This window comes from Diabrotica undecimpunctata, chromosome 1 (assembly GCF_040954645.1).
Source record: "Diabrotica undecimpunctata isolate CICGRU chromosome 1, icDiaUnde3, whole genome shotgun sequence".
In the NCBI taxonomy this organism is placed as follows: domain Eukaryota; kingdom Metazoa; phylum Arthropoda; class Insecta; order Coleoptera; family Chrysomelidae; genus Diabrotica; species Diabrotica undecimpunctata.
This window is the reverse complement of record NC_092803.1, coordinates 155346281-155372374: the sequence shown is the minus strand read 5'-3', so window position 1 is coordinate 155372374 and position 26094 is coordinate 155346281. Positions and strand designations below refer to the sequence as shown.

Genomic DNA, 26094 nt, shown 5'->3' with positions numbered 1-26094 from the left:
CACTATATATAGCTTTATTGAACTAGGCAGTTAATTAAATTTCTCAGAACAGATTGTTTTTATATAAAAAAAATGGTAGCATAAATCATAAAAACTTTCCCATTTTAAAATATATTGATACTACTTACCACAACATCAAAATATGCACCAATAGTTAAACCAACTCCTTGAGCTACCAGAACTACCAACATGCAAGTGGCGAAGAATATCAAGAATCTAGCTTTATCGTTTGGTTGATCTGTCATATAGTATATTATGACTGAAAATAGGAAGCAGCCAATAACCTAGAATATTAAAAAATAGAACACGATAAGTAAATCGTTCGTTTTTTTTAGAAAGTTGTTCTAAGGAATAAATAGCAAGTATTTTTCTTTTTAATCATTTGCGTAACTACAATAAATGATCCCCTTAAGAGTAGAGATAGGAACATATTTGTAGATTAATAAATTGATTTTAATGGAAATACTTACCGAAACAGGAATATCCACTATGGTTACCGATGTGTAATACATTTTTAACGAATACCAGCGGTTGAAGTGTTCTTTTATTAAAATCGACATTTCCTGGGGAACTGTAAAAAGAAAAATAATCGTATCATATACGAGAAAAAGGCTACTTTTTGTACACATATATAATAAATATTAATTTACTTTTTTTTAATTGTGTTAAATAAATAATAATCGATTTAAAAAGGAAAAGACAGTTAAGATTTGATTTCACGTACAGGGCGCTTGCGCATCCGCTTATACGTATTTCGGCCTAATAGGCCTCATCAGAACGGCTTTCGCAGTCGCTCTGAACGAATCGAATAATCGATTTCTAGTGATTAGTAGTATTTAATTTTTTTAAATGTCACAAATTTGTTAACATGTCAAAAATAACGAGAATGCCTTTAAGTACAATTAAAAAAATTGAGTCATCAGGTAATAAAAAAAACAAAATTAATATAAAGTATGGCATCCACCCTGGTTTAGTACGGCTCTACGTCTATCGTTCAAAGACAAAATGAGATTGTCGATATACTGTTAAGGTACGTTTGCCCATTCTTCTATCAGACGCTCTTGGAAACGAAATGGCGTGTATATTATGTTACTCATATGTGGAGTAATATTCTTCGTTGAAGAATGTCTCATATCAGGAGCTTGGAAGAGTAAAGGCGAACTCGCAAAGTGGACGTTTCAAAAACACTCCCATCTTTTTTACAAACCTTTAAAGAATGCTTGTGTATATTATAAAAGCATGTTTCGCCCTTCATATTCTTAAAATTCTGTAATAAATAATATACCAATCCATTCAAGTCAGAAACTGAACTACATAATCGTCTAGAAGAGTAAGGGCGAACCCACAGGCTTTCGTTGCGTTTTCGTTCAAGGTTCGCCCCTTCTCCTTTGTAACCGTATCAACGTTACTGTTTCTGTAATTGGTGAGAGATAGTCTCAGATATATGCGTCGTTCTTGAGTTTTTGGGTACCATAGTGTACTTGTAGTTTTAATTACTCCTATTTTAAGAAAAAACCGTTACATTAGCCTTAAAGTTGTTTTGTTTTTTTTCTGATTTATTTTCAAAATGAACGCCGAGAAAACGACAAGGCGGAAGCAAAAGAAAACGGAACAATGACTTGTTAATGTGTGTAAAACCAAACGAAACTGTGGTGAAGCATACGTTTCAAGAAATACAAAGAAAACTGTATATGCGCGCACAATCGGACTACCATGTAAGTGTCGTAAAATGTGTTTTGAAAAATTGGGCATGAGCAATATCAATATGATTTTCAACTACGATAATCAAAATCAATACCTTTCAAAAGTGGTAAGTTGGAGTGAGTGTAAAAAGTCTTTAATTACTGACAAAGCTAGTAGGAATCTTTGGACCATAGAATATAGTGTTTCAATAAATGGAAAAAGAAAATGTGTTTGTCGTCAAGCTTTTATTAGCATCCATGGCAAAAGCGAAAAAAGAGTTAACGTTGTTTTAGACAAGCAGATCACCATAGGAACTATCCTGGGTGATAACAGAGGGAAGCTAAGTCCAGGAAATAAAATGGTTGGATAAAGAAAGCAGTTGGTCAGAGATCACCATCAAATTACTTGTTACCGTTTTCAGTCACTTTAGCAGAGAAAAAAGTCCTTTTCGAAAATATATGCCACCGGGTTCGTTAATTACTGGAGTATATGGAGGAGCATATGTGGAATGGTTAAGAAATAAACATCCTGAAGAACCGCCTGTGATAGAGTCCTTCTATCGAAATATCTTTGTCAACGAATTCAATATAGGTGTTCAGCCTCCTTCTGTTGATGATTGTAATACCTGCTCTAAGATTAAAGTTGAACTTGATGGCTTAAACACTAGCAACCCAAATTCTCCCAGAATAATTGAATTGGATAGTAAACTGAAGGTTCATTTAGTAAAGCAGAAAGCTGCTCAGAATATGATGAAAAGCTACGAAAGCAACCAGGATGAAAATACTGAAGTTGTATGTATTGATTTACAGCAAGCATTACCACGCCTTAACTTACTTGTCTAACCTTCGCCACATTAACGTAAATCGCTTTGATCTTATTAAGCACATTTTTTTATTGTCAGGGCATTCGATGATGGGATGTGACGTGATCGAGATTTTGGTTCAACTAAAGTTAAGATCAAGAACTGTGAGGTATTTTCTAAAGAGCACTATATCCATTTCATTACACACACTAAAAAAAAAAGAATAAATTCCAAGTTGTTAATATCACTAGGGAATTGGTAAGGATTTCAGTATTCAGCAGCAACTAAATCCCAACTTGGGAGCTAACTTCAAGAATGACAGAATATTCGAATTTTCAATAGATTTTAAGATGGGCTTTAAAATTCAAATCGCATAAAACACAGATGTTCCCACAAATTTTATACTCCAAAAAGGATGAAAGAAACTTCAGGATGTAATAAATTTTAACTTAGATAGTATAACTCAGATACCAGGGTGCTCTCAAGCTAACAGAAGAAAAGAAAAAGGACTTACAAGATCTTCTTGATTATGTACCCATGCCTCACAAGCGTGATTTACAAGAAGCTATTAGTGAAGGAATTAGTACAACTAAAGTCAAAGAAACTGTAGACGATGAAAATCAAATTGAGTTTAATTGAAGCATTATTTGTGAATTCTGCCAATTATTTTACTGCTATTAGCTTTCACATACTTTGTTAACAAAACTATGTTTATTTTTGTAGAATAAAACATATTAAACCCCTTTTCTTTTCATTTTATAAAAATTTTGCAAATCTTGAAAAATCCTCTTTTAATAACGGTATAGCTTTATGGGATTACGCCACAATTGGTTGTAATAATAATTACATTTAACAAAAAAAAACTTTTTCCTTCTTTAAAAAAAATGTAATTGTCATTCCATCCAATTGTGGCTAAATTACATAAAACTATACCTTTATCAAACATGCCACAAATAAATAATTCAGAACTTAAATTCTTTTAAGTTTTGTTAATAAAATAAAACTTGTTCGCCCTTACTATTCTAACATGTTTTTAAACTTTATACTCAGTTTTCCAGAAACGTATTTTTGCAGTTCGCCTTTACGCTTCCAATCTCCTGATATATGTTTGATGGAATTCAGGTTGGGAGATTGTGCTGGCCAAGGCAGAACATCAATACCTTCGTTGGCAAGCCAGTCTGTCACTAGGCGTGTGACATGTGGACGAGCATTATCATGCATGAGGTGGAAGTTTTGACCAACAGCAACAGCAAACAGATGAACGATACGTTAGAGAATGGTGTCTTGGTATTGCTGAGATGTAAGGAAGCGGTCGGGAAAAACTAGGTCCACTTTGCCACCGATTATTATTACTCGATTCTGATAACATATTCTTATTCAGTGACCCCAAAAACACCCGAGAAACAAAATCTGGACCTTAATATACTAATTTTGACATGTTTCCATAAAATTCGATATAACCCCAAAAATTTCATGCACTTTGGATGCGTGTTATGCACTGTAAATGCAATTTCTGAGTTTTTTTCTGACTTCACTCATACCACAATGTAAAAAGTTGCAAGTCGATAGGTGCTGTATTTAAAAATCTATTTTTTTCCTAAATGGTTTCAAGAAACACGTCTTTATCTTTTGCTGGTTTAGAAAATACCAAATGTTATCTTTAAAAGAGCGAAAAATAGATTGACAATAATTACTTACATGTTAAAATAGTCAACATCATTGTGGACATCATATGGTGCAATAATATCGCAAACAGTAAATTAAAATTATCCAAAACTTTTGATCCATCACTTCCAGCTTTCCAATAGAGACTACCCAACATCAATCCAACTAGTATGTTTGTTCCAATACGAAGGTAGGTAAGCATCTAAAAATTAAAAAAAAATTGATAATTGTGGTTAAGATGATTAAAAGTCAGAGTTCTATTAAGTCTTTTAATAAACTTTGTAAAATTTTAAAAAACACACAACAGATAACTGAAATGTGTTTTCCAAAAATATCATTTGAAGCAAATCACGGGATAGGTTTTAACAAATATTCATAAAAACTTAATCATATTTAACTGAATAACAATTTGATCCTAGCTTTCTTTTCTACTGTATGTTTTTTTTGTGACATTTAAGTCAAAAGTAATGCATAAAGAAGGTTACAAAAGCCACCGACATCAGCCATAGACTAGTTTATGGAAGACCGCGTAAGAAATGATCCTAAATATCAGAACAAAACCTAATAATTGTTTCACCTTAAAAAAAAAGAAACTCTAACGTATGAAACAAGACTGTATCTTTTAGTTAGATAAGAGTTTTCTGTCTTACTAGATCAATTCTTGCAGGTTACTGACACTTATGTCTTTTGTCTCGGCATGTTTTCATTAAACGAAAAAAATTAAATTTTAAACTCTTGTCTTTCTGTTGTTCAACGTTCTTTCGGTTGAAAGTTCATTATTTGCTTAGGAAATCTTGGTTTTGACATACGTTGTATGTGTCCACAACATGTAATTTTTTTACTCGATGTTAACGATAATAGTTTCTTAAATACGCATAATTTCTTTAACGGTGTCATTTCTGATTCTATCTTTTCCTGAAATTCTGAATGATCTTCTGATTACATTATTGTTCTACACGTGTTTCGAGGTATTCACCTCTCATCATGAATCGGAATATCGGAGCCATTAATAGGAAAGTCTATAAGCTAATGTTTTATTTCGGAAAATATAAAACTCTATGACGAAACACAAATATTTTTCTTTAATTTTTTATCTTTCTTAAGTGTGTATCCTACCCGTGAAATTTTTGTTTTTAAATGTCTATTCAGTTTATCAAACATATTTGAAGGTCTGTGTGTCAAGTGCATTTAAAATAAAAAAAGTGATTGTAAAGTGATAGATCATAACAATATTATCACTAGCTATCTACAATTTTGTAACTATTGTTTGTATTAACAATACTTTTTTTATTCTAGTCCACGATCACATATCTTGCCAAATTATCCTGCATGCGACAAGTAAATACCTGTAGATGAGATAATATACGTTCATATATTTTTTGATAAGTTTATTTGAAGTAATTTAGAACAGTAGCGTTCTTAAAAAGTATTTTTCACAGTTAACCGATCTTTAGTCGTACTTTTCTAAGAAATATTCGCTAATCTTTTATACATTAATACTGCCAGGATATCTAGTAGTTATCTTATATAAAAAAACATCTATATCTCTCTACCGATCTTTATTCTGGCGATATTTGGTCATAGGGCTTCTCTTATTCTTTCTAGTAGTTTCTATCCATTGCTGTTGTCACCTTGCTTTAGCAAGTTTATTAAGATGGTGACTCTACCTCCTTTGAAGGTTATATTATATTTTTCACAGCACGTCAAACCCAGGGTTTTGTGTTAATAGCTTAGAAGCGAGGATGGCACCCAAATCATAAAAAGATCATTTTTATGATTCGGGCTCCGTGAGTATCAATATCCATTGATTCTGTTTTAACGTTATTTCATCCCACAATTGGTCTAAAATATACAGGTGTAGTTTTCTGCGCTCGCTAACTTCATTATACATTATAGAAGCGGGTCCTAGAATCTGTTGAACCTCAGAATCTTATATAAAAAAGCTGGGGTATAATAAACAGCGCACTTACACTTTAGTTTTGGCAGTAAAATAGTATGATACTCAAGTCTATGATAGAAAAACCGTCTTAAAGTCCTTATTGGATCGCGTGACTTGTATTTGCAAGATAACTACCTGGTTTGAAAGCGTTTAGCAAATTGTGTACTTTAATTTTATCTTCCTTTTATATATTTTGTATGCCTTACTTTTTTTATAAAAAATATATATATGAAGAAGAACATGCCACATACCGCTATCGATAGCAGAGACGTAGTATCATATTTGCTATTCTATTTTTGATGCCGCCTTTTTTGAAAGAGTTTAGCCTCACGCAATTGGGGTCAAAAACATAGATAATTAAATCATGAATGTGCTGCTTGTGTGAGTCCGTTTCAAATATGTAAAAGAAGTAAATTACCCTTACTCACAAACAATTTAATTTTTCTACCAAAAAACGACCGGTTTTGCTTTCTAAAATTTGCAAAGCATCTTCAGGTCAAACGGTACAAAGTAAATTAAATGCTGAAATTATAAAAAGCCCATATTAGGGTGCTGTCTTATAAAGATATGGATCAAAAGTTATAGTAATTATGTCAATATTACATTTCTGTGTTTATTAATATGCATAAAATTGATTTAGCAGACAAAGTTGCTTTTAAGAATTTGGATTGGATGACAAAGGGAATAAAAATAGATGGAGAATATCTAAACAACGTTTCGCCGATGATATACTTATAATACCTGAAGATCTAGGTATGGCAAGAGAGATGGTACAGGAACTCGTTGTGGCTACAGAAAGTGTAGGTTTAAATATAAATATCTCGAAAACAAAAATCATGACCAATTTGGTACCCAACCAGAACATCAGTATTGGTGGAAAAGAAATAGAACTCGTAGATAGATATAAATACCTGGGACATGAAATTATGATTGGCAGGGATAACCAGACTCATAAACTGAAGAGAGGAATCGGCCTTGGGTGGGCAGCATTTGAAAAACTGAGAGAAACTTTTAAAAGTGATCTGCCCACATGCCTAAAGAGAAAGGTATTTGATCAGTGCGTCCTCCCAGTCTTGACGTACGGAGCAGAAACACTTACCTTAACAAAAGCAGCAACTACCAAATTGAGAGTCACGCAGAGAAGAATGGAGCGGTCCATGTTAGGAATAACTCTGCGAGACAGAATAACCAACGAAGACATCAGGAGAAGAACCGGAGTGACTGACATCATCGAGAAGATAGCCAGACTAAAATGGAGATGGGCAGGACACATAGCCAGAATGACATATGGGCGATGGACAAAGAGGTTATTGGAATGGAGGCCAAGGGAAGACAAGAGAAGCGTCGGTCGACCACCTACAAGATGGACTGACGATTTAGAAAGACTCAATAAAAACTGGATGAGAGCGGCGCAAGATAGACGGGGTTGGAAACATGAGGAAGAGGCCTATGTTCAGCAGTGGACTCTTGAGGCTGGATGATGATGAGACAAAGTAAAAACCCACAAATCGGTAAGAGATAATCTATTGAATTGTACTAAATTAGAAATAAACAAAATACTACTTACATGCCGATACAAGAATTTTTATATAATGATTCGTGATACATAGTTCAAACTATTCCGTATTGCTGATAATGGGTGATCTTCGGTCAATGTTGTAACTGTCTGACAATTAACGAGGAAGTTTCTTGAGGGGAGAGATGTTAACAAATGAAATAGAAGTAAGGTATATGTGATTGTTTGTTATATGAAAGAGTGATGTTTTATATTATTTAAATTATTAAAGTTATTTTTGTTTATTCAAGAGATATATTTAAGAAATGTGTGTTAATTTATTGAAATTTTTTACAGAAAGAGGACAGTTATATGACAATGAATGAAATTAGTTGTACTATTTTGTGGGTGTGCAATTTCATTGACTTGTAATTATCAAATTTTTTGGATAAAAAGCATTTAATTTCAATGTTAAAATTATAAAACTAAAACACAATTAGGGACAAACAGAACACAAATCACAAATGTATTAAATTTAATTCATCTAGTGATTGTTAAAAGTATGCCAATATTATACATATTAGCTTACAATTTCATTTTTATTTAATTGTTTAACTACTAAGGTCTGTTGGCTTCAAAAACTAGTTAACTTTAGAAATAGAAGAAGAACTGTCACTTTAACCTAGATTAGCTTGTCAAATTTACCTCTTAAAATACTAGTAGACAAAAAAAAACTCCATTTTTACCAGTTCCTCTCCTACCAAGCGATGTAGTGCCAATAAGCCCCCTTTTTTAAAAGTTTTATGTCTGTTTTGTCCTTTTAATTGTGTTCTGTTTGTCCCTAATTGTATTTTAGTTTTATAATTTTAACATTTGACCTCACAATTGAAATTAAATGCTTTTTTTCATTAATTGTCATATAACTGTCCTCTTTCTGTAATTTCAATAAATTAACACACATTTCTAAAATACATCTCTTGAATAAATATAAATAACTTTAATAATTTAAATAATATAAAACACTATTTAATTTGTTAACATCTCTTCCCCCAAGAAACTTCCTCAAGAATTGTCAGACAGTTACAACATTGACCGAAGATCACCCATTATCAACAATACAAGATAGTTTGAACTATGTATCACGAATCATTATATAAAAATTCTTGTACCGGCATGTAAGTAGTATTTTGTTTATTTCTAATTTATTACAATTCAATAGATTATCTCTTACCAATTTGTGGGTTTTTACTTTGTCTGTTAAATCAATTTTATGCATATTAATAAACACAGACATGTAATATTATCATAATTACTATAACTTTTGATCTATATCTTTATAAGAGAGCACCCTAATATGAGCTTTTCATAATTTCAGCATTTAATTTACTTTGTACCGTTTGACCTGAAGATGCTTTGCAAATTTTAGAAAGCGAAACCGGTCGTTTTTTGGTAGTAAAATTAAATTGATTGTGAGTAAGTCTAATTTATTTGTTTTACCTATAGATAAGTAAATTAGTTTAACTAATGGCTGCTCATTGCGAAAGTTGTAGTCTGCTCTAGCAAATGCCTACTATTTTTTCGGCGCCTTTCCAGAAAAATACTATATTCTCGCTATAATCCCCCATAAAAGAAAACATTTTTCAAAATATGGATGATAGTAATTTTTTCTTTACTTTACATGAATATATCAAAGAAAAAGATGCAGAAGAAGAAGGTGATAAAGAAGAAGGAGAAGTATGATGAACCGAATTCCCAAAATTAGATAAAAAACCTCGTGTGTAAATGACTTTTTTGAATTCCATCCAATACAAAGGGAATCCAATAATGAGCTATTGCCTTTTGTTGCGAAATTTTGTTGTTTTTCATTTGGCAGATGGTCAATAATTAAATCGTCACTGGCTTACTTACAATAAAAGTGAAAAAAGCTGTACTTCAGTATTTGTTTGTCATTTTCTGATAGTTCATCAATTTTTTATCAAGGTTTTAACCTACCTAGATTTTTAACACTTTAACCCTTGGTGGTCTCTATAAGTACCACCTTCGAATCGCAAAGACCAATTCGCTTTTCTAAGTAATATACCCAGTAACAAACATATGATCTCCTAATAACTCTCTGGTTCTAGTTAGAACCGCTTGTGAGTCATGCGTAAAACAGCTGCGCGCCAAATCATAATAAAGTGGTCTCTGTAGGGACCACCGATGTAGTAAAATACCTTGGTTTTACGTGAAGCTAAAGCGAATTAGAAGTTTTGTATATTTTATGCAAAAAAACATTTGAAAAATATATAAAGTAGATTATTTTGTGAGGTTAACACTATATAAGGTAAATACGAATACTCAATACATTCAACCTTCATTAGATATTTTGTATAAGTTGCATAAAAGTTGTAATTTTTATTTATAACCTACAAGTTACGTATTTCTGTCTCTTGTTTTTATACAATAAATATAAATAACTCTAATTTGTTTTGTTGAAAATCATTAATACAAGAGTTATAATTTACAAAAATGCTAAGATTTGTATAAAAAATTACCGCTCAGATGCTATTACCGTTATAATTATACCCAGAGCAGTCCAATATGATTGTCTTTTAATATTTTTAAATATAGGATATCGTCTTGATCATTACACTTTATTTACAAAATATTTTTGGAGCTGATAGTAGGTTGAAGTAGTAGTACTCCAGAAATTAAAATAATTCTTTTTTGATTTTGATTTTTCACAACGCTTCTTTCACTGATTGTCAGATAGATTAGAGAATGGTCCGAATTCATGTCAAAGCATCTTTTATTTTTGTGTAATTTAATTATATATTCTTAATAATAATAACAAAGAAATTTAGGCAAATTTGGAGGAGGAGCTTATTAGAATTAGTAGGCCATAGTCGGTTTTGCAGTAAGCTTGGTACAAGTGTAATAAGTCTGGAGGCAATGTGTATATTTAGCGTTGAAGTCTCTACCAGTAACAATATCAGTGCTTAATTCATTAAAGAAAGTAATATTTCTTTTAAACAATGGCAATATCTTACGTAAACGTAGTAATATGTTAGGTCACAGACTTTTCTTCTTCATAGTGTTTAATGTTATTTTGAATTATAACTGCATTAACTCCACGTGCCATGTGGCAAGATATATTGCGAGGTAAGTTGTGTGGTTTTTCAAATTTAACATAAGACTCTCTAGTACAATGAGCGGTCTGGTATAATGCATATATCTATATTTTCTGCGCGCATTACTGCTTGCAGTTCATATTGCTGTTGCAGCAATATGTTATCAGTGCTCGTAGTTTGTTCCACTTCGGATGTGCTGTGAACTGCTGCTTTACTGTATGTTTTGCAAGGACTTTAATTATTGTTAGACGACTTATTTTGAATTGCAAGTGTTGCTATTCTAGTTTTTTTTTAAATTATTGATTTAATGTTTTTTCAAGTTTTAAACTAGATATAATTAGACTGGATCTATTTTAAAGCCGCGTTTACAGGATGACAATTGGCGAGACAATTGTTATCACGTGGTTGCAGATTGTCGGAGGCCAGTCCAGTTGAACGAGAAGATGTTTATACGGGGCCAACTATTGCCATGGCAGTAGATAGTTAAACATAGCCGACTGCTCGTCATCTGTTGTGTCCGGTGAGGGAACTGGCAAAAAACAAGACAGCACTACTGGCCTACTCACACGGCGCCAATTCTCGAGACAATTGAGATTTCGAGTGGTGGGGGGGCGCAGCTCATTATCCTCAGTCTACTTCCGGAGACAACTGAATTTTCGGCCAATTGTGAGGGCAGTTGACAAGGCAATTGGCCTGAAGTGTTTAGACGAAGACAATAATTTCATGCCAGTCAGTTGTCTTCTGACAATTGTCTCGCCAATTGTCATCGTGTAAACGCGGCTTAAGTGACGACCACTAAAACATATTGACAAAATAGATAAAAAGCCTGTATTTTTAATACGAAAGTGGTAAGACTCATTACATATGGGGTTTTTTAGGTCGGTTAAATGTCCTTTATCTGCACGTATATACATGTATCAATGAAACACCCTGTATATTGAAATAAAGATGCATATCTAATACATGATTTAGTTTTTGTCTTAAAATTATTTTTTTTTGTAACAAAGAACTCTTTATTAATTATTTGAGCTTACCTTATCTCTATAGGCTTTAATAAATCCTCGTCTCATCAGAACTCCTAATTGGTGTAGTTGTGATGTAGGAAACGAGGAATCATCTTTGTTAGAAACTGGATTAATACTTTTGGGACCTAACAAAACAGATTTAAATTGACATTAAATATATTTCTATTTGCTCATTTGAACAAAAAAAAATTCATTCGTATGATACTTAGGTGTTCACTTCTTTTATCTTATCCTTTGTTTGATTTTATTTAATTTTAAAGATATATATATATATATATATATATATATATATATATATATATATATATATATATATATATATATATATATATATATATATATATATATATCTACTCTGCTTAATCGACTTTATTTTTATAATATAAAATGATAATTAAAATGAAATAATTAAACAAAATAATAATGAAAATGTGTCGATCGGAGAGCCAAGCGGGCTGGGCGGCTGGCTTCTCCTTCGCTTCAATGCGAGAGATGTCAGTTCAATTCCCCGGCTCGGTGAACAGAAAACAAAAAGGCTAACGCAGTAGTTTAAAATTCTAAAATGAATCTGCGGCTTAGTCTAGAATATGCTGGTATCTGATCGGCCTATGGTGGAGCAGTACGGCAAGAGATAAGGGCTTGCGGCTAGGTGATACTCCTCCATAGATCCCTACCGGAAGGGCGTGGAACGCCTAAATACCGAGTATATATATATATATATATATATATATATATATATATATATATATATATAATAATGAAAATGTTAATCATGAATAAATTCTATATTACATTTAACAAATTTTGAAAATTACTAAAATCATTAAATTGTTATTCAAATCATCACAGTTTTAAGGAACTTAAATGTGTGGTGTTATTATAAAAAATACACATATTAACAATTCAATATAATAATGAATTGTTAAGATAATATATTAACAATTCAGTAATAAGCAGACATAATGCGCGATAAGAATTAGTCACTTCTGTCGGCACTACCAAGTGCTATGGGATGTTTTTTAGTTCCATTTATTGTGCTCCCATTGTTTAGTAAGCTAGCTAACCGACAGTAACTTTTGTTACTGTCGGTTTTGACAATCTATCTTTATTATCAAAAGTGTATCGATAGTTTCTTTTTGTTGCCCTGGACCCTGGACCCCTTTACCAAGTTGTCAAATTTCATTGGAAAAAATTCCGGAAAGCTCTAAATTGTTAGGCTGCCCGTCGGCAAAAAGATTTATGATAGATACTCTCTCCGAACTTTGAGTATTGCTTCATTAGTCCGAGTCTGACATGGTTTTCCTCTGCGACTTTTTATATTTCTAGGCCGTTTTTCCTCAACTTTCCCGAAACATGTCGATTTTACGACATACGAAAATTTATAGATACTGCTACATTTTTTAATTTGATAGCTTAAAAATTATATAAAAAACACAAAAATAAAATTGTCTGATGATTGTCTGGGCCATTTAATGCGTCTGACGCCTCGAACATGTCGAAAAAGCGCATGAGACGAAGTTTATAGATAACCAGCCACTTTTTTCAGGATTATTTCATTAACAGCATATTGTCTGATGGAACTTGTTTTTCGATTTTCCTGCCTGACGGGTAAAGTGATTGATTTTATGACTATCAAAAAATTTATTAATAACTGTTACAAATTGAGACAATCAGTACTTTCTACATGGTACAAGTCGCTGACGTATTTATTGGCGCATAACTAGTACAATTTTATTAATTTATATTTACCTGCGTTGTTACGAATGGTACTTGTCATTTTCTCAGGCTCATTAAAATATTGGTAAGATTGTCCGTTCTTATTTCTATCTCTCATATACTCGGGTTTTTCAGGTCCGTGTTCAATGCATGCTAGTTCTATTACTGAAAAAAGAAACATCGAAAATTTAGCAAAATATTCAATCACCAATATTAAATTTCATTATATACTAAATTCCGCTGACTAATCATCTATATATATATATATATATATATATATATATATATATATATATATATATATATATATATATATATATATATATAAATCATACTAAGAGCCTGGAATGAGGAACAAATCCCAGAAGAGTGGTGTATTGGGATCGTTTGCCCGCTACACAAAAAGGGCGATGAATTAGAATGTAGAAACTATAGGGGAATAACCCTCCTTAATACAGCATACAAAATATTTTCGAGTATTTTATATGGTCACCTGAGTGAATATTCAGATGAGCTTCTTGGCAAATATCAAAGTGGTTTTAGGCCTGGTCGATCAACAACAGACCAGATCTTTGTGCTAAGGCAAATACTGGAAAAAACCAATGAATTCAATATCGGCACATACCATCTTTTCGTAGATTTTAAATCGGCCTATGATAGTGTCCTAAGAAATAAATTGTATGAAGCCATGGATGAATTCCACATCCCCGATAAACTGATAAGATTGGTTAAGGCTATAATGCGTAAAGTTGTTTGCAAAGTCAAAATACAGGGCGAACAATCACAGGCATTTGAAACGCATGTTGGGCTGCGACAGGGAGATGCGCTGGCGTGTCTTCTTTTCAACATAGCTTTTTTAAAAGGTGGTCAGGGATGCCCAAATAGACAGCAGAGAAAACATTTTTAATAAATCATCCCAAATTTTGGCATATGCAGATGATGTTGATCTAGTTGCCCGCACAACACGTAAGCTAGAAGAAATGTATACCACCTTGTCAAACGCCTCAAAAAATATGGGCCTGCAAGTAAATAAAGATAAAACTAAGATAATGGCATCAACACCCAAAAATAGAGCCAGAAACATCGGCCACCAATTCACGGTTGCTAATTCTACCTTTGAAGTGGTGGACAAGTTCACATACTTAGGCTCCCTGATTACCAAGGAAAACGTCATGATGAAAGAAATCAAGCGAAGAATAATCCTAGCAAACAAATGCTATTTTGGACTGAGTAGACATATGAGAACCATAATTGGACCATTTCCAAGGCAGATGAAAATCTCCTGCTTATATTTGAACGCAGGATCCTGAGCAGAATATTTGGTGGCATCTGTGAAAATGGTGTTTGGAGAAGGAGGTACAACTACGAGATATATCACAGATATAAACATATATTTGGTGGTAAAGACGTAGTATCCTTTATACAAATAGGAAGACTAAGATGGGCAGGACATCTGGCAAGATCACAGCAGAACAACCCTTCTAGAAGAATCCTTATGTCACAACCTGTGGGAAGTAGAAGTAGAGGTAGACCAAAACTCAGATGCAGGGATGGTGTGGATGAGGATGGTAGACAAATAGGCGCAGCAAACTGGCAACAGTTGGCAATGGATAGAACTGACTGGCGTAATAGACTTGGGAAGGTCGAGGCTCTTTTATAGGGCTGTAGCACCAATGATGATGATGATACTAAATTCCGCAATTTTTGTATATTCCCTAAAAAACTGCAAACAAAATCCGTCTAGTATGTTTCGTTTGCTTAGTAAACTATTAAAAATCTAGTTAATTAAGTTTAGTAAGCCTCTTACTAAACTCTTTAAGATCTTTAAGATCAGACCTTAGTCTACAGCTTAGAATCCGAATGATCAGATGTTACGTTTTTTCTGTCTTACTGTATGGCTGTGAAAGTTGGACAATGGATTCCGAAGTAGAAAAAAGAATAGATGCCTTTGAGATGTATATATATACAGACGAATGTTGAGGATTCCATGGGTACAAAGAGTTATTAATGTTGAGGTACTTCGTCGCATGTGTAAACAAAAAGAATTACTAAGAATAATCAAAGAGAGGAAAATGCAATACTTGGGTCATGTGCTGAGATGCGAAAGATATGAATTACTTCAAGTTATACTGGAAGGAAAAGTACAGGGCAAAAGATCAGTAGGAAGACGCCAGAACTCGTGGCTGAAAGACCTGAGGAGATGGTTTGACCGCTCATCCGCAGAGATCTTTCGCGCAGCAGTTTCCAAAACTACAATTGCCATTTGGATCGCCAACCTTCGAAAGGAGACGGCGCAATGAGAAGAAGAAGCCTCTTAAGGAGCGTTAAGGAGTCATTATTTGGAAAAGTATTTAGTAATTACTTAAATACTTTATTTTAATTATTCTTAATATTTATAACATTTGACCTTATATTAAATTTTATTTATTATCTTCTTATTTAATTTATTATTTAATTTAGTACTTATTTAATTTATTATCTTTAATTTTTCCACGTTAATATTAGCAACTTGTATATATTTTATAACAGCGTGCAAGGTTTTTGATAACTACGACAATAATCAGAATATACCATTAAACATGTGTGTGTGGGAAATATCTTTAACTTTAACCCCGAATCATATATTTTACCTTATCAATACTTTCGCAAGTGTGTCTGATTTTCCATTTACGATAATGTTGTGAACTGGCAGTCTGCCCATTTCCCATTCGTTTTCTTGACTTAAAACCTTCAACTATTACGTAAGGCAAAGACTCGTGGTTTCATACATACGACGGTGGCACTACCAAAACACCAAAATTTTATATTAATAGAGAGTTTTTGTGCAAGCAAATACGTATACGTAACGTATCTTTTTGCCATATAAGCATGCCCATTAATGGTTGAACTAACGTATCTAGATACGCATCCCTATCGAGCCGAAGGTAACCGAATGCACAAGCGGATCTTACCCGATTACCAAAATTTCAACACATGGTATTTGTATTGATTTTTATAAATAATGGAAAGCAGTAGAAAACGACTTCACTTCAGCAATGAAGATGATTTGTTCTTGTTGAAGGAAGTCGTAGGCAAGAACGCTTACGACCATCCAGAAAGGTGGAATTTAATCCAAAAGCGAAAAATATTTTTACATTTTATATCAGACATGGTATCAAAATTAAAGCAGCCGTATAGTCGTGCAAGATGTGGAGAAAAAGGGCATCTTCTATGTCTTCGTCTTCTTCATCATCAATAAAGGCACCTACATTTAATATCGCGTCCATCTCAAAAATTAAAAATTGTTCAAAAAAATATTTGTTATTTATTTTGAATATCAAAAATAGGGTTAAATGACAACGACAAGACTGGTACTGACAATTTATTAGTTAATCACTAATTGTGATTCGCAACGTAACGATGGCAACACCATCGTTACGTTGCGTTCAGAACTTTAACTCTCAATTTAACGTTCATCTTCTTCGATACGTTAGTTCTTTACGTATAGGGAGATACGCTAAGTTAGGTAGTTACAAAAACTCCCTAGTGTCTCAGGAGTGTACGCGAAATATCAATTTTTTCATTTATTTCTTCATTTTGTAGTGACTATTTTACTGGCTAGTGCTCGATGCAGTCGAATGCCTTTTCGAAATCTATAAAATCCATAAGGGTAAGTTTATACATGATATGAAGTAGAGTGATAGGTCTATTAAGTTCTTTTTGTCTTCTTTTTTGAACAATAATAGCGTGATTGATTCATTCCAGTTACTGTGTATGTTTCTTGTGTTTAATATTTTGTTCATTTATATATGCAGAAATTCTCGTATAATTTCCACCATTTTTAATAATTTCGACTGTAATACCATATCTTCTTGGTGATTTATAATTCTTTATGCCTCTAAGTGCTCTTTTATTTCTGAATTACTAATCTCTGGTTGTAGCTCAAAGTTTATATTTTTTATTTAAAATTTTCAATTGTTGAAAAATTTCTTATGTTAGTGAATTTCTTGCTTGATACAGACCTAAGTATTCTGCGTGAGTATACAAAATTGCTAGACGGTCGCTAGTACTAAAAAAATTCCAAATATAGACATTGAAGTAAGATGATAGCAAAATAATAAACTCACTCGAAATGTGGATGTTAAATAAGTTACCAAGAGAGACCACAAATATATATTTAACAGCGTGAACATAAGCCCGCATCTTCTTAATACTATTAAAATAAGGAAGCATTATAATTTAAACTTCTAATATACCATAGGAAATTTAAACAATTTCCATTAATATTAGAAGGCAAGATCAAGAGAAAAACATATAAAAAGACACCAAAATCATGGCTGCGTCACATAATATATTGGAGCTTATACTCAACTGTAAACCGCTTAAAAGATCATCATGATTAAAAGAGAACAATTACTATATTGGTAACCAACCTCAGTTGAGATCCCACTTAATGTCAGTTAGATTCAGAATGGTCTTTGGATTGAAATATAACTGAATATTAAGTCTAGACCCTATATCCAATATCCTATATCCAACTAGGTATTGAAATTCAAACAAACGTAGTTTTTTCTTATGTTAATACTTTACAAATTTAATTTTATTTCATAGTACGAGAGAAGTTTGAATTTGTGTATATATAATGGCTATACACCCCAGTGTGGGGTTAATCCGCAAATGCTTTCTAGATCCTATTTCTTAAGTGGATCAGTCTTTTTTGTTTATCTTATCTTCTTGACAATATCTCTCCATTTTTTCCTGTCTCTAGTTCTTCCTCTCCATTCTCTGACTCCTGCCCTTTGGAGGTCTTCTTCAACTTCTTGCAGCCACTTTGATCTCGGTCTTCACCTTCTCTTTTTTCCTCCTGGATTCCATTCTATCATTGCGTATGTCACTGCCTCATCGCCTGCTCGCCAAATGTGACCTAACCATCTAACTCTGCATTGCTTTATTTTAGTTACGATGTCTTCCTTAAGTTCTTCCCTAATTTCTGCATTTGTTCTGCTTCTATTTTCTTTTTGCTCTGTACTGATTGGTCCTAGTATGGTTCTCATAATCTTACTCTCTGCTATTCTTAAGTCTTTTTCATCTTTTTTAACCATCGTCATTGTTTCTCCTGCATATAATAATATCGGCCTAATTATGGTGTTATAAATGCTCATCTTACTTTTTTTAGTCAGTGTTTTGCTTTTAAGTAATCTTTTGTTTGCAAAATAAGCTTTATTCGCTGCTAATATTTTTTCTTTTATTTCGGATTTCCTTTCTCCGAATGTACTTATTGTAACTCCTAGGTATTTGAAGTATTCTACTTCTTCAAACTCAGAACTTCCTATTTTGATTTTTTCTTTCATTGGTTTTTTCCCTAATCTTAATATTTTTGTCCTTTCTTGATTTAATCTTAGCTCCATTACCTCCCCTTTCTCTCTTATTTCTTCTAGCATTTCTTTCATTATTTTTCTGTTCTTTGCAATAATAGCAATACCGTCTGCATATGCAATTATTTGTCCACCTCTTGTTCTGAGATTTCATTTATTTATATTTCGTAGTACATATTCTAATGCTAGATTAAATAGCATTGTTGATAAGGCATCTCCTTGTTTCATCCCTTTATTTATAATTCCTCTGTCTCTCCTCTTTGTGTCTTTATGTTTATTTTTGTAGTTCTCATTGTCATTTCTATTAATTTTCTGAGTTTATGTGGAATTTTTAATTTTTTAAGTGCTATTTATTAATCCGTTCCTTTTAATTGAATCAAATGCCTGTTTGAAGTCTATGAATATTTCCAATTCTAATTTATACTCGTTTGCTTTTTCCATTATTTGTTTTATTGTGTGTATTGCATCTATTGTAGATCTTCCTTCTGTGAATCCACATTGGTACTGTCCTACTGTCTTCTTTGTGATCTTTGATAACCTCATTTTTATTATTGATGTCAATATTTTTTATGTTGTATTTAGTAACGTTATTCCTCTATAATTTTCACAGATTTGTTGGTCTCCCTTTTTATGTACTGTTATGATCTGGCCTACCTCCCAGTCCCCTGGCATTTTCTCTTCTTTCCATATATTTTTCAATAGTGCCTGTATTTTTCCTCTTAGTTCCCTTCCCCCGTTTGAATTAGTATACGTGTGAAATATAACAGTATATGTGTAGTAGATTGAGGAGAAGAGTTAGTTTATGTGCAATTTTATGCGAACTGTTTATAACTTTACAAGGAAAAGTTCATTTCCTGTAGTCGGCTTTATACCATATATCACAAAAAATTGTTTAAAAAAATCATTTAAAAAAGATATACGTATTAAAAAAAACCCTTTCGGGCTAAACCACAGAAACTTTTTGGAATAAACATTCTATCTTCAGTGCCACTATCTAAAATAATCTTTTTAATTAAGAAACACGTGAAAAGTTAAATTTTGAACAAGGTTAAAGCAAATGTGGTTTAATACTAGATATACATGTTGTAAGTTATGTATGTTATTTATATAAGTATGTAAATATGTATACGTAGAGTACTAAAGTACATTTGCTTTAATCTTGGTCAACATTCAACTTTTCACGTTTTTCTTAATTAAAGTGGTTATACTTATTTTAGGTAACAGCAATGACGATGGAATATTTATTCCAAAAACTTTCTGTGGCTTATCCCGAAAGGGTTTTTTTATTCAATATACCTTTAATAAAAGATTAAAAAAAAAGTTTATAAATTATGTAGTTTTATATTGTTTTCGGTGATTCATTTTATAATCTTTTTTTTTTGTGCATATCTCTTCCAAATGTTGATGGGGACCATGACAATTTTGAATTTGTTTATGACTCGAAACAGATCTGTGGTCCTTATTGAAGTCCGTTATCATCCCGCGTGTCTCTGTCTCTTACTCTTTCTAGTCAATAACCAACTAAAGTAAAACCATATCTCTTATTATTTCTCATATCATGTTCAAAGTACTGTAATGTGCGTTTTTTGTTGTAGTAAATTCTTTAAGTTTTTTTTTCACTCTGTGGATAACTTCAAAATTTATCGCTCGATCAACTTAAGAGATCCGTAATATTTATCTGCATCACCATATCTTAAAAGCCTTTATACTTCTTCATAGATGCACCCAACAGAGTCCGACTTCGACTTCTTTCAGCAAAATTTGAATTGGGTAACATTTAAGTAGCTTCGGAGGTCTTCCTCGAAGATCTGCATAGCTCTCGACTTTTTTAGTTTTTTGATTGTTTACCAATAGCTGAGTATTAATTATTATATATTAAATAACGATAATGTATTTGGTCTTTTTTATATAAAGGTCTAACCCATACAGCTTTCAAACGACCTCTCCAAAAACGACTGTATCGTCTGCAAATGTGACGTTGTTGAGTATTTCTCTACTTACTATAACTCCCTGGTTCACAACGTCTACAGCATGTAGACATGAAAAAATTATTTAGAGTATAGATTAAGGTGAAGGGGAGACAATATTCATTCCTATCGTACTCTTTTTTGTATGATTAAATTTATTACAATACTAAATGCAACGCCACTGACTGAACAACATTGCACCGATACCGTCGACGACAAAGAACAGCTGTTATCAATAATTTTTAATGTGAAAAGTGTACTTTAGCACTAATAAATATGTAATAGTCAGCGGGAGTGATAACAATAATATTTGATTCATCAATTAAATGATTCAATAAAAAATCATAAAACTCGTGTAAAATGAATCTAATCATTTTTATAATTTTTCATAGATTAGCTTTTTATTTCAGAAGACATTTTTTCATCGTTATAGTTAAATAAAATTAATGTTATTTTATATAAAATCGTTACAGATATAATATATATTACGGAGAGATTATTAGATATAGATATACTAACAAAATTTAAAGTTTTTACGGTTTCTCGAGAAAATATCAAACAAAATTCATATAAATAAACTTTAAATTGGGGAAGAGGTATTGGGGTCAGTGGCATATTTCAATAATCTAATATCCTAACGAATATTACTTTACTTACGTAAATTAAAATTCTTATGTATTGATCATTTGACTTGTTCTCTACCTATTTAATATTTTCTCTTCATAGGTATTGTGCTATCTCTAATCACATATTTCTGTTATGTACCTAACCATAGTATCTGGCTAAAGCAATAAACTGTGGTCTAACCCTCACTTATGACTCTACGTGATACACCCTGGACAACTGCATTGGTGTACAAGCTAACCTAAGTGGAGGTAGCCAGGTATGGCGAAAATTTCACCGAGTGGTTACCGGTTGGTATAAGCAATACCTTACTTATACTTATTTGGTCAATGTCATAAGGATGTAGAAGGAAAGGGAAAACAACTACATTAAATATCGCTATGGATATCCCAAAGAAATCACTATAGCGAGAAACGATAAAGCAATGGCTCCTAGTCTTGGGTAGCCCTTAAAGTGGTGTGAAGAATCTCACGGCTCAAAATAGTGACATACCAAATTCGGTTATGCACAAGAAATGTTAAAACTCTTTACCAATCAGAAAAATTAGATCATATCATTCAAGATAGGAAACACCAAATAATGGAACCAAGAAGTGCCATGGATAGGTTCCGGAAATTATAAAAAGGAAGGCGGAATGCTATACTACTGTGAAGCTAATTACTATCGTCAAAATGAAGTCTGCATTTTGGTTATCCCACAATACACAAAATATGTCAAAAATTTTATATCTACTTCTGCGAGAGCCATTCTACTACATTTAAACTGCAAACCTTTTGATATCCATATCTCACAAATTTATGCCCCGCAGCAGAAAGCAAATATGATGACGAAGTAGAAAACTTTACTTTATTTATTTATTTGATCGGTAGAATATTAAAATCTCTAAAGAACAATCAAATAACAGCTGAAATTTGAGATTTTAATTCCAAAATAGGACCGGGTCGGCGCATAGGTATTGTTGGAAAATTAGGACTAGGCAACAATATTAAGAGCTGACAGGTTATCCGAATTTTGTCAACAGTCATAAATGATCGTCACTACCACATGGTTTAAGCTACCTGAGCATAGACCAGGTAGCGTAGAAGAATCACATAATGCACAAGTTATTGGAAACTTAATAATAAACAAAAAAGACTATATTTTAATAAACAAACACTTCAGAAACTGCATAAAAAGTGTCAAACCTTATTCTGAAAGAAAAGTGGATGGGAGAAGATATACTGGGAATTATAGAAGAACGCCGAAAAGTTAAGTAAAGAGATCACAGCTGCTACAGAAAAATAAATGAACAAGGGTTAAAGAAAAGAAAGAAAAGTTAAAGGAAGGGTTACAAATGTATTATTGTGTTATTAAAGCTATACTCCCACTCCTAAGTCATACCACACAAGTGTTTTAAATTTCCGTTAGTAACAATTATTTAAGTTACATAAAGTGATGCATTAATTCTCTACAGGAGATTATTTGCACCCAAAATAAATATTGACTTAAAATATCAAAAAAGATATGTTTTATACTTGCAGTGTTATACAATAACAGTTATTATTTATTGCAACATTATTGGAATTTTATAATTAATAAAAAGTACACTGTGAGATCATTTTTATTGTAGGCGAATTTTTGACCCAAGATACTAGTATCTTATCTGAACCTTCCTTACTAGGCAGCCGCTCAGTTTAAAGAAATGTTCCTAAAAAACGTGATTTTGATAAAATTCAAAATATGTAATTACCAAAAATATAGCAACATGTTGCGATAATCAGAATGTAAATATAACACACATATATGTATATGTATATATATATATATATATATATATATATATATATATATATATATATATATATATATTGTTGTGGTATTCAAAATTGAAGAGTAAAAATATTAAATGTACGATGAAATCAATATTTCAGAGATTATAGAAAATAAAAAAAAATTACTCCGAGCTGCCTGGAATTAACCAAAGGTAATCTTAGTCATAAATAATCTTTTGTATAAAATAACAAGTGAAATAGTGCGTGTACAATGAATAGAAGTTAACGATGGTTTTTGCGTAAGCCGGATTTGCGCCATGAAAAGGACAATAAAAATAGTTAATAAATAAATGATTGTTCGGAATATGTAAATATCCAGTAGAAATTAAGTGTCCTTGTAGAAATAATATGAATTAGGAAAGTTTGTAGGTATTTCTGATTTTATGTGGGAGTGGTATGCAAATTTCTGATTGGCCGAGAATTTGGAAAGTGGTGATGGGTGTGTATAATGAGAGGTTGGATGAATGGATAGAGGAGATAAGAGAGGGAGTTAGTTCCAGTTTCTTAAAGTGAATGGTTGGTTTTCGAGGTGGTATCCAAGGGTAGTAAGTGATAAAGAATAAGTTGTGAGTTGGTGAAGTAATTGTGTCCGACGGTAGCTGATCTGGTACAAATTTGTAAGTAAACTTTTTCTAATAGTATTCTACGTATCGCTGTTTATTTCGGAACGAGAGATTAAGTTTGGCGAGAGGAAAAGAGGCTGACATCATTGGAAAGGTACGTGCAGTCGAAGGAGAGCATTGAAGACACTAAATTGCAATATCTTGTTTAATATTGCCAATTACATAGGAGGCTGCTGAGAACTGATAGTTCATTTGGCATAGAACAAGGAATTGGACAACTCAAGGCAGAGGAAGCGTTTCAACGGGAGAAACATTCATAATATATTAAATTTGAGAACTTTGGATAAAAAAATATTATATCATATTAGTAACGTGTGAATAAGTTGTCGATAGTCGAAGGAGATCACATTTGTTCTGAGAGGAGACACGGAGCTGTGGAGAGAATTGGATAATTCATACAAATTTTTCTTGGTACAATCGGTATATCAAAATTGCATTAGTTAGGACACTGAATATTATTTGATTTGTTTATGTAGAATAATAAGCTGTATCTTAGATTGTAGTTGTATTATATTATCCTGGCATTATTGAAGGTTCAAGTACGTAGAACGAATTTTGTTTGATAAACATAACAATGTTTAATAATTTTTGGAGGTATTTTAATCAGTTTATTTTATTACATTATTTTCATATCATATTGTGTTGTTTTATTCCGTTATTCTTTGGACCTAACCCATCAGCTGTAAAGTATAGATATTGAAGCACGAGTAAAACCTGAGATAACAAAATTGAAAGGTGTGATATAAATCATCAATCAAAAATTTTAATAATGTTTTATATATATTTTTTGTAAAGTTTTAAAATTAAAATTCTAGATATCACATTAATGTATATATATATATATATATATATATATATATATATATATATATATATGTATATATATATGAACCAGAAGTATTTGCTGACAACGTAAGGAAATATACGTTAAATATTGGGTTTGCAGCAATAAAAAATAAACGTGTACTCTTATAAATTTTTAATCCAAGCTTTCGGAGATTGGCTATGTCCTTCATCAGGGAGAAACTTAATGAGGTTTTATCATCAATTATGTCATATAATGTTGATACAATTTATCACAGTCTGTCAGTCATCTTTGTTAAATATAAAACCTCTTCCTATATTTAAAATTCAAGAATTACTTCACATTCACAACACTTAATAATTATAAACACATTCATGACATTGTTATTATATATATAGGTGATATCCAGAAAATTTATTTTAGTAACTGTTAAAATTATCTAAAATTTCGTTCATTTTAATTATTGGGATAGCACAGATAGAGTCATCGATATAGCGATAGAAGAATGGTACATTCTTCTACATATTAAATATGGTACGTTTCAAGAAAAAAAGAAAGAAGTATGTATTTGTTGACTCGTTTGGGTTGGACTCAATAAAAAGGGGCTATTAGATAATTATTCTTTAATACTCAAGCTTTTAATATCTTATAAAGTGGAACGAATAATTGTAAAAAAGTAGTAACTCACCAAATAATATTTGGTTTGTTAATAAAACTTTGCTGCTGCACATACTTAGATAGATAGATAGATTTAGAGAGTTGGCTTTTGGCCTATTCCATATATATTTTTAGATCTATTGTGATCCTCTAGTCCTAGATAACATTCTCTAGCCTGTCTTTTTATAAAGTCTAGTAGCTTCGAGACTGTACCTTCCATGTAGCTATTTGCAGGTGGATTTTCTTCTCCCAATGCAAAGAACCGCACATTTGCCAGACTGTCACACTGACATAAAATGTGCTCTGCTGTTTCTTTTTCGAGATGGCAGAATCTGCACAGGTCATCATCTGATATTCCCATCAGTTTTAAGTGCCTATTCAGCTTACAGTGCCCTGTTAGAAGACCTACTATAGTTTTGACTATTTTCCTGTCTTTACTTATTAGGTCTGCCGTAAATTTTGGCAAATGTTTTGTAATGAACTGTTTCGCCTGTCTTTGTCCTGGTGAATTACTTCACCATTCTAGAGATTTGTGATCTACCCACTTCCTTGTAGTGGTTCTTGTTACTGACTTTGCAACGCCGCAGAAGGGTTCTGGTTCAATATATGGCATTGATGAGCCTTGTTTGGCCATTTCATCTGCTTTTTCGTTGCCCTTATGACCTTCGTGCCCCAGTACCCAGGTTACTGTAACCTTGCTACGGTCTCCTAGTTTATTTAGGGCACACACGCAATCCCATACTAGCTTAGAATTGACCTCTACAGAATTGAGTGCCTGAGCGCTGCCTGACTATCTGTGAAGATGGCAGCTGAACAGA

At 32.4% G+C, this 26094-nt stretch overlaps 1 protein-coding gene across 1 annotated transcript in view; it reads right to left on the bottom strand.

Moving 5' to 3' along the window:
- LOC140432408 (ATP-binding cassette sub-family G member 4) overlaps positions 1–26094 on the bottom strand; it is a 108914-nt gene that overhangs the window by 2865 nt on the left and 79955 nt on the right. Inside the window, exons 5-9 of the mRNA XM_072520286.1 lie at positions 13469–13600; positions 11729–11844; positions 4184–4352; positions 471–571; positions 129–284 (exon numbers count right to left, since the gene is read on the bottom strand). Coding sequence (XP_072376387.1) covers positions 129–284; positions 471–571; positions 4184–4352; positions 11729–11844; positions 13469–13600 — 674 coding nt within the window. The remainder of the gene's footprint in view (positions 1–128; positions 285–470; positions 572–4183; positions 4353–11728; positions 11845–13468; positions 13601–26094) is intronic.